Below are 10,035 nucleotides of genomic sequence, written 5' to 3'. Positions count from 1 at the left end.
CCGATTAAAAATATGTACTTGAATAAAATAAGTTTTTTCTTCATTATTCAAGTAATTTTTATTTATAAATAAAGATCCGTACATAACAAGCTTTGGCAGTATTTACAGGCCTGACTTGCGCTCACGCATGCGTTGTCGCGAAACATAAAATTCTTCACAATTCTTCAAATTCAAACGCATATTTGCGCATGCGCGTGTGATACCTTTTGGTGTGAAAATTAATACATTTCGATTTAGCTGTATAAACTTTATGATATGAATAACTTGTTGTGAATACATATACCATAAGTAATATCGCTTATTATAATTTATGCGCTATAATTTTTTAAATGAAAAAATAGATATAATAATGAAATATTGCGTCCATTGTGACCCTTTAATGCTCCCATTGCTCGCAAATAATGTCCTAGTAGGATTAGTTGCGCGGTCATAACTCGACGCGTATGCAGCGCGATCGATTATTTTTTTGAATGGCGCAAATTGGACGTAATGCCAGTTTGAAGTGTGCGCATGCGCAATGCCGGCCGCTGTCAGTCAGTCGCGGCCTCCAGCTGACTGCGGCCATGGAAGTCGTCATCACCAGCTTGGACGCCTTGCTGCGTGAGTTACCGAATATTTCGTCGATTCAGAGCGTTGTCGAGAACGCTATTTGCGTACTTTTCTGCGTTTCTCTCAGCCTCAACTGTCGGCATTTTCACGCCCACCGATACGATTATAGAACTCTGATAAACGACTGTTGTTTTTGGTCGCCCAGTCGTTGTGTTTTATTATACATGCATGTAATAAACACTATTGCATGTTGTGATTGTTATATCGCATTAATGTTATTGTTTATATGCATTGCTCGTTATTATTCTATTAGTAAGGTCGTGTGTTTTGTTTTATATTGTCTTTGCCATGTAATTTGCATTGGGCTCTGTTCAAAAAAGTACCTTTATTAATCTTCTCGGCTCCTCTTCTTGATAAAAATAACATAAAATGCTACCAGTAGCATATAAGTCAAGATATAAATCAAACGAATAAGTTACTAATATGAAAATATAGCAGTTATCCTTCCATATTTAGGGACCTATGCCATCTTTTTACAATTATCTGAAATTACAAATTTTTAATATAATATTTTTTAATCACAATCATTTAAAACATAGCTGTGCAATAATGAAATATATACATACTATGTAGTCGCTGGAGTCATAATCTCCAAGTCGTATCAAAGATCGACTTGAACTCTTGGAGATTCCGAATGACTGTTTGACTATGCCAAATCGGATGGTCAAAGTAAAGGTGACTACTTTTATCGAGCTTCTAAGAATCGTTTCGGTCGATTCAATGTAGCTCCACTTACGAATTCAGCACAACTCATATATTTTAAGTCAGAAGCTAAATGGTCAAATTCTGAATTGAAATGATAAAGTATGGCAGCGTTCTGGCTCATATGCCATCAATGAAAGTAAGATATTATCCCTTGTCATCGATCCTTTGACCAATGCAAATGGTGTTAGAATCCTTCTATTCCCCCTATTAGATTCTAACATGCATCTTGTAGGACTTTTTGCCCCATTGGAATGGTTAGACTAGAATGCTACCAATCTTTGAAGGTTAACAATACCTATTCAAGGTTTTGTGATTTTTCCGGACACTGATTATTTTGGACACTGATTATACCAGACAAAAAAAATATTTTTAACCTTTACCGGACAAAAACCTTTTTTCTTATTAAATCCATTGCGGTCCAATTTATTTTATTTATTTAGGGTATATCCTGTACCCGATCCAGATGTTGGGACCGCTACCTGAAAAAAAAACACTCGAGAATGCAACGACAAAAGAACGAAAATTTCACTCTATCCTTGGAAATAGTATTATATTTAGTTAATTGTTCATTATTGTAATTCACATAGAACCAATGGTTCTCAGCATATTTTTAATAGCACTGAATTTATTGTTATTTTTTTATTACTTTGATATATGAAACATTAAATATATTTATGTATACATTACAATTACTTACATATTTATATGCTTGATGTTTGGTTATATTTGTCCATCGTATGATATTTCTTGAAGCAATCTTCAATATGTAGATATGATTTTAAATAACGTTTTTAAACATCTCCTTTGTTTTTCTTTCACCAGTTTTTTACATAATATAAAAATGTATATGGGAATAGTACCTAGTAGTCCACATTATGACGATTTTTTTATGCAAAATTAACTCTGAGTGGTATCGCTGTACATTTACGGTAGTCGATCTTTCACTGTTTTTAGTTACCCCAAATAGTTATATATTTACATATATAACTGAATAAATAATAACTAAAAAACATTATATTTACATAATATAAATGATTTCGATAGAAAATAATACTAATAAATTAAAGAGTACGAAATAAATAAACATAAAAAAAAATATTTATATTAATTTTATAAAAAATATTAAGAGCCTCTGAATTGATACAAAATAATTTACAAAATCCGAATAATATTAAAGAAAATGTAAAATAAATATACGAAATTTAATAATAGAAAGTATAAAATGAATTATTAAAACATACTAATACAAAAAAGTAGTAAAATAGATCAAAGCAATAAAACGATAAGAATCATAATTCACTATAAATGCAGTATAAAATAATAATAAATAACAACAGAAATAATTATGGATTTCTATGGATACTAACAAATTAGCAAATGTGTATAAATGAACTCAATACTCAAAGAGTTTAAGTTGCTCTCGAATTTATTATATAATAACAGTTATTATATTGATGATATGTTAATTTGGGAAATATATTAAACAGTGGAAATGAAAGTCACGTTGTCACTTAAATATATTCCAATTAATAAATTATTCGTTGCGTATTTAGACAAGGCCACGAATGCAAATCTACAAAGACCGGATCCGGCAGCTGTGGAAGCATTTTGCGCAGTCCTTGCTGACTCACCGAATGGCTCTTACATCGCAACTCGAGTGATAGCTTCGAGAATAAGATCTCAACATCCCACCGAAGCGTTGCTAGCCCTCGAAGTGTTAGACTCTTGTATGAAAAGATGCGATTCGGCGTTTCATTCGGAGGTCGACAAGTTTCGATTTCTGAATGAAATGATCAAATTAGTTTCGCCAAAGTATTACGGCAACAGAACGGCGCCCGCTGTCAGGCAGAAGGTATTAAAAATCAATTAAAATTATTATTTAATTAGACATTCATGATAATTGTGATTTAGGTACTTACGTTGATGCACAGTTGGACTGTTGATTATCCGCGGGAAATTAAAATTAGAGATGCTTACGAAATGCTTAAGAAACAAGGCGTGGTGAAAGACGCACCGCCTCCACCGCCTGTCGAAGAAGGTACTGTCACTGTGCCAAAGTCTCGTAGTAAAGATCCGATATTCGAAGACGAGGAGAGATCTAAATTGCTTCAAAAATTGTTGCAAAGTAAGAATCCGGATGATTTGCAAGCTGCTAATAGATTGATCAAGTCTATGGTTAGAGAGGTATCTATCGTTTATTATTGTATTTTTTCACTTTCAGTATCCGGTACAATCGTTTATTAATTATAGGGCGAACGTCGCATTGAAGCCGTGACACGAAGGGTCACGGAACTCCAAACTGTACAAAATAATGCTCACTTATTAGATGAAATGTTGGATCAGTACCGTCCGGGTATTAGTTCCGGCGAAGATCTGGAATTGATAAAGGAATTGTTTACCGAATGTAGTAGATTACGTCCTACTTTATTTAAACTTGCTACCGAGACACAGCAAAACGAAGATATGCTCAGTTAGTATTAGTTCGTTAGTTTACAGTATCTTTGTGTAATTTATGCATTTTATGTATTTTTTAGATGAAATTCTCGAGGTTAGTGACGATTTGGGTAGAATTTTTGATAAATACGCATCAATCGTTCTGCTCAGTAAAACTCAAAAACTTCCCGAACAGCAGAATTCATCTAATTTGAACGATAACATCAGTTCTTTATTGGATCTTGCTAGCCCATCGGAGCAGGTCCAACGAGTGGTATCCAATAATGAAGCATCAAAGTGCAAAGCTTCTAATTTGGAAGCACTAGGAGATATATTTTTGTCGGTTAACAATAGTAAAGAGGTGAACGAAAGTTTCGATAGTAACTCTATACCCGTTTTGAAGCCTGTCACTGTAGCGTCTTTTTCAGGTATTTAATAAAAAATATGATACTTGTTTATTATCACAGCGTCGCGCTCAAACTTGACAATTGCGAAACGTCTATTTGCTGTTCAAACCCAAACTTAACTTAAACAAATTTACCATTAAACCGTTATTATATTTGTTTAGGTTAGGTTTGGGTTTGAACAGCAAATGGGCGTTTCGCAACTGTCAAATTTGAGCATGGCGCCGTGATAATAAACAAGTACCAAAAATATTTTGCAATACTAAATATATTTTGAATTAATCATCTAACTATCTTTCAAGGAAAAGATTCGGCAAATATAAAAACTAATAGTCAATCTACAAATAAAGGTTTAGAGGAACTGAATGCCTTAGGAGAAGAATTGCTAAAGTCGTCTCTCCCACCAAGTTTTAAACAATTAGCTAGTTTTAATAGGTAATACGAATCTTTAATATCAATATTTTTTTAGAAGTACTCATTTTGTATGTGTTTTAGTCAAAAAACTGAAAAAATGTCTTTAAATTCAATGGGAAAAGTAAGCATGCAATCACCGATCGAATCGTTCGAAGAAAAGCCAGAGTCGAGTCATAGCTCACATTTGCTTCCTCAAAGCAACTCCAACAATATGTTAGATTTAGATTTTCTGATATCGAAAACGCTACAATCTGAGAACTCAAATTCAGAAAATTCGCTCAACGATGACGCAATGGTCGATATTTCTTCAGACGACGCTTTGATAGAAACTAAATCCAAAACGAATACCGACGATCAAGATATTTCATTGATCGATTATTTGAAAACTATGGACGTCAAAGATATCAACGCTCCCGAAGCTAGTGAATTGATCATTAAATCGACTGAGGTTATTGCCGAAGTTAAAAAATCTTCAATACTCAAACCGTTGACTGATATTAATATAGATTTGGAAAACATAAAGTCCAGTTCGAAGCCACCTTTGACGATCTACGAAGAAGAGAACGGATTGACCGTCGTTTTACACTTTACGAAAAACAAGCCGAGGCCGGACGTCGCCGTCTTTGTTGTGTCATCGACGAGCCGTTCTATTTGTCCCGTTAGAGATTATAAATATCAAGCCGTCGTTCCAAAGGTAAATGCAAGTATACTTATATATTTTTTTATAAATTGAAATTAAAAACGCAAGACAATTTTGATATAAATATTTTTTCAGGGGTTTAAAGTGCGTTTATTGGAACCGTCGGCAAATACGTTTCCAGCGTTTAGTCCGTTTCTACCGCCGGCGGCAATTACGCAAGTTATGTTGATAGGACATCCCACCGCTGAAGGTCAAGTTGAAATATTTTTGAAATTCGTCATCAATTACATGTTCGACGAAGAAACTGTATCTGAAATCGGAGATGTTAAATTTACCCTGAACGAAGCGTAATTTTTCAATTATATAAATTATCTATAAGTATTTCATTCCAAATGAGGTTATATTATATTACGATAAGCATGGAAAAAGTGTATTTTTTTAATATGATTGGAGTCTGATTATTTGCTATACTTTGAATTAGGCTTGATGGTTGCTTTGGTGTGATAAAAATTAACACAGCACGCGCTTATTAACGTACCAATGCTGCCTTAAACCATCGTCAGAAATAGATGTGTATATAATGAATCTTTGATAACCAACAGACATTTATGCAGTGTGGATGATTGAAAGAAAAGATTATGTAAAAATATAGGTAACCAAATCAAAAAAAAAGTATTATTTTCTAATTTTTTTGAATTATAAATGTAGTCAGCTTATAAAAATGTAAGCGAATATGAAATATGTATACCTTCTAAATATTATTTTATCATTATTATAATTGAATCTTATTTTTATCGCTAGTCTTTATTGTCATAATTAAATTATATAATGCCAGTAGAAACTATACGATTTTTTATAATCAAATGCATTGCATTATATATTTTTTCTATTAATTAATAATAAAATTATTTTGCTGTTTTTTATCCATATATTGATGATTCTTAAAACTAGTCAAAAATCTTTAGAAATACAACGCTATTTACAGAATTAAATCCATTACGTTATAAAGAATTTTTAGTTTGTAATGTTTTAAGTTAATGTGTATCAATAAGCGATTTTAACACATTGAATACCGTGTGCATATAATAAAATCCCACATTACGCTGCGTATTTACCGTAACGTATTCATTTAGCGCTTTGGCCAAAAATGTTACTAGTATTATAATTACTAAAATTGTTTAATAAAATCCTAAATTCCAAGGGCTCAAAACTTGAGTAAAAAAAATTACGTTTCAAGGCAGTGTTTACAATTAAAATTATTCATTCGTAATAATGAAATCAGTTACCATAAAACTGAATCGCATACCAAGAAAAAAAAATGTATTTAAATATTTTTTAACACTTTACGGTCAATATACGTTGTGAAATTCGCACGGCACCCAACCATGTAACTTTGACATTTGTTTGATATTTACACAATGAAACAAACAGATTTCTTTTAACTACTAACAAATACAATGAAAAGCGCACATTCACCTCCGATAGAGATATATACTCATAAAAACTTTTTTTTATTATTATTTATACATTTTATTTATTTATTAAAATTATGACCAACGTGATCTGACAGGTTAACTTAATGCATCACGATTACCGAAAGTATAAAATATATATACACGTATGCATACATACAAATTCATATACGCACACATACACATATAAATAAAAACACGAAAACAAGATAAAAGAACAGACACAAATCACCTCAACAGGTGTGCATTGTCCCACACAAATTGAACCAAAACTCCATATGTGCACGAGAAAATGTCAATATCTCTATGCATAGTATTGAGCAGACAAACGGCCTTTTCCCAGAGAAGAGTTGGCAAGTGCTCTAGTTCTAGACTTTACAGGCAAGAACAGTGGACGCGACGGAGAACTATAACCACCTTCCGTAGCCCACATTTGGAGCTGCTCGAGCACCAAAGGATTGTCTACGATGCCTTTGAGCAATTTAGTGTTTAATTATATAAACATTCCTGCGAGTTGACAAAGAAACGTTTCCCAGTACTCCCAAAATAAAAGCACTGGGAAACAGGGATATCTTCTTCTGAAAAATCTCTGAAGACTGATAAATGCATGACACTTAGATGGACTTCTGTCCTAAAAACTTCTTCAGAATCACTGTGACCATTGATGTTCTCTTCGTCTTTGAAAGAAGGCTGGGAAAGATGATCTTCAAATGTTTCTTCTCTTTCATCCATTTTATAACGATCACAGTAAAAATCGCAAAACAATTTATAATCAGTAAAAATTCTCACAATACAGATCACTTATCATTGTAAAATGGTTAAAAAACAATAACACAATTTAATACAAAGAATTTGTTGTAAAAAACAAGTAAATTCTACAAACGTTTTCTAGTGGTGCAAACTGACCGTAAGTGTTAAAAATAAATAAATTATTGTAGGGGCCACAAAGTATGGTATTTGTTGTTTTAAAAATAAATAAAAGTATTTCATCATTATTTTATCATAATCTGTATCGTTTTATTTTTAAAATATGCATATTTGGTGATTCTAAACATAAATTTATATTTTATTTTATCGATACGCAATCCAGTTTAACATTTACCATTGTGAATTTGAAAAACAACCATTACGAAACTGGATTTTAAATTTGAAGTTAAAACATTAACTACGTTATGATGGTTTAAGAAATTAACTTTAGGTTCTAATTTTTGCAAATAAGCCCTGCCGCATGGCTGCATTTTTAGGAATAATACCCGGTATGCAATGTGTTAAAACAATCACTCAAAAGTACTTATTTTATGTGGGATCTCTGTGTTATCACAATATTACTTGTATCTGTTTATTTTATTTTACAAAATTAACTATATATAAAATTATATGAAAAATATATTTATTAAATTATCTCGAACATCTTTTATTTACAGATAAAGATCATTGATGTTACTAAATATTATATTTATAAGCACACTTTATTTACAAAATAAAATTATTTGTACAGGACATATAAATGTATACACGTCATATAAGTATCAAAATTATTTTAAATGAATAGATAGAAAACGTTCATTGTCTTATTTTATAAGGAATTTCAATATTACATAATTTCATCTCTAAATGCAAGAGCTGTAATGGCTTTCTGATGACCGCAATACTCTCTTTCGATTACGCCGGTCGATACGTTCCATAATCTAGCATAACCATCAGAAGAACCTTAAATATAAATCACATTTTAAATACAACTTCTAAAAATGATTATAAGATAAACACAAAAAAAAATACCCGTGAACACATATTGAGAGTCGGCACTGAAAGCTGCATCCCAAACCCATCTCTGGTTTGTGTAAGCCAATTCAATCACTAAACTAAAGTCTTCCATACTCCAAACTCGAGCAGTACCATCACCCGAAGTGGTCACTAATAAACTGATATAAAAAATGTAATAATATTAATAAATATTCTATTAAATGGCATCTTATTCTTACTTTGAATCCGGACTGAATTGGCATCTCAATGCGTATTTCTTATGAGCTTCCAATTGATGTTTAGGGAATAATTTAGTCGGTTGACTATCGAGTCCTTCCGACAATGACCATATGTAGCAATGTCCTCGGTTATTCACTGCGGCCATGAGACGACCCTCAGGATCGATGGCTATGTCTTGAATAGATGACTCCACTACCTAAAAACGCAATATTATAAACATTTTCAATAGTATACGACTATTACACAAATATTACTATTTGTTCGTTGTGATCCGTTTTCAAATTCCACAAGTGGATTATTCCGTTTTGATCGCCGACCATAATTTCACCCTGGTTTGGATGTAAACAGACCGCATTTACGGGTGAGTGTACTTGGAATATTCTTTGACATGATCTCGTTCTATGGAGCATAAAAATATGTTATCAATAAAATTAAAAAATATAGTATGCTCCTGCATATTAAATATGATCCATATTACAATTTTTACAAAAATTACTTTTTTCTCTCTCATACCCACATAATACAATCTACGTAAAAATTCATATGTAACATTTTACACATTATAATTATTTAATTTATGATAATTGCAATCAACAAAATTGTAAGAAGTCTCACTCAAAATGGCTTCTATTACCGTAGAAAAAACATAGATCATATTTAACGTGTACTGATAATATTATGATGAAAGTTAAAATACCTGAAATCCCATATTCTAACAGTAGCATCTTCGCATCCGGTATACATCCATTTTCCATCTTCCTGAATGTATAAAAATAATAAAATAGATTTAATACAAGCTTTAATTATATATCCATTTGGGTTTGATTACCTGAAAACCAGCACGAGATACGTTCTTCATGGCTTCGTTATAAGTATACAATGGATCAGGATTGGGACCGACTAGATCGTATATTCTCACATGCTGATAGCCGCAAGCTGCTATCATTTGTTTATCAGGCGTTATTTCTAATGCGTTAACTTGCTGGAATGTATATCGACATAATTTTTGCAATTTAATGAACATATTCCAATCGAGCTTTAATTTTATACTAATATAAAACGTATGATGTTATTTCTCATTCTGTTCTTCAAATCTCACACTTACCGAATTCGGATGCTGCATGGTTCTGACACAAACACCGCTATGGGCCTGCCATAGTTTTATAGTGTGATCATAGCCACCGGTGACGAGAATTACTTGCTGTTCGCCCGCAGAAGTAACAGTATTATTGTCTCCTGCCATTTTGACTTATGTATATATTCTGTAAACAAAGCCTTTAAAACAGATTCATTTGGCCGAAACAATACGTCACACTATCAATATTCCATATTCGATGGCTGCGAACCGAAACGTCAAAACGCTAATTGTTGCCAT

General features: G+C 32.3%; 2 protein-coding genes across 3 annotated transcripts; one reads left to right on the top strand and one right to left on the bottom strand.

The window, feature by feature from the left end:
- Window positions 1-349: 349 nt before the first annotated feature.
- On the top strand, window positions 350-5,839 carry Gga (ADP-ribosylation factor-binding protein Gga). Of its 2 annotated transcripts, none has more exons than XM_088205546.1 (8): window positions 350-600; window positions 2,868-3,166; window positions 3,226-3,498; window positions 3,565-3,784; window positions 3,849-4,175; window positions 4,454-4,586; window positions 4,647-5,265; window positions 5,341-5,839. In XM_088205546.1, exons 1-8 carry the CDS (start codon window positions 471-473, stop codon window positions 5,554-5,556), a joined length of 2,217 nt encoding a protein of 738 aa, XP_088061672.1. In that variant the 5' UTR covers window positions 350-470; the 3' UTR covers window positions 5,557-5,839. The 2 variants fall into 2 exon arrangements, with proteins under 2 accessions (XP_088061672.1, XP_088061673.1); XM_088205547.1 differs by having other exon boundaries at window positions 352-600; window positions 4,647-5,259.
- A 2,288-nt stretch (window positions 5,840-8,127) lies between these two features.
- Lst8 (MTOR associated protein, LST8) lies at window positions 8,128-10,035 on the bottom strand. Its single transcript, XM_088205548.1, has 7 exons — window positions 9,766-10,035; window positions 9,490-9,642; window positions 9,358-9,419; window positions 8,915-9,059; window positions 8,660-8,856; window positions 8,457-8,599; window positions 8,128-8,387 (listed from the first exon to the last, which is right to left on the bottom strand). Exons 1-7 carry the CDS (start codon window positions 9,901-9,903, stop codon window positions 8,272-8,274), a joined length of 954 nt encoding a protein of 317 aa, XP_088061674.1. The 5' UTR covers window positions 9,904-10,035; the 3' UTR covers window positions 8,128-8,271.

The sequence above is a fragment of the Plectrocnemia conspersa genome, unplaced genomic scaffold (genome assembly GCF_051122295.1).
Source record: "Plectrocnemia conspersa isolate PC_06_02 unplaced genomic scaffold, ASM5112229v1 ptg000002l, whole genome shotgun sequence".
Classification (NCBI taxonomy): domain Eukaryota; kingdom Metazoa; phylum Arthropoda; class Insecta; order Trichoptera; family Polycentropodidae; genus Plectrocnemia; species Plectrocnemia conspersa.
Note: the sequence above shows the minus strand (reverse complement) of the source record. Positions and strands in the feature narration are given on the sequence as shown.

What these genes read in the sequence shown, in the direction of transcription:
- Gga (XM_088205546.1), top strand. Translation starts at nt 471, where the DNA reads ATGGCGCAAATTGGACGTAATGCCAGTTTGAAGTGTGCGCATGCGCAA. An exon ending in GCAAAACGAAGATATGCTCA is followed by an intron (nt 3,785 to 3,848) that starts GTTAGTATTAGT and finishes TGTATTTTTTAG; the next exon opens with ATGAAATTCTCGAGGTTAGT. An exon ending in CAATTAGCTAGTTTTAATAG is followed by an intron (nt 4,587 to 4,646) that starts GTAATACGAATC and finishes TATGTGTTTTAG; the next exon opens with TCAAAAAACTGAAAAAATGT.
- Lst8 (XM_088205548.1), bottom strand. Translation starts at nt 9,903, where the DNA reads ATGGCAGGAGACAATAATACTGTTACTTCTGCGGGCGAACAGCAAGTA. An exon ending in CCATGCAGCATCCGAATTCG is followed by an intron (nt 9,643 to 9,765) that starts GTAAGTGTGAGA and finishes TATACATTCCAG; the next exon opens with CAAGTTAACGCATTAGAAAT. An exon ending in CGGATCACAACGAACAAATA is followed by an intron (nt 8,857 to 8,914) that starts GTAATATTTGTG and finishes TTGCGTTTTTAG; the next exon opens with GTAGTGGAGTCATCTATTCA.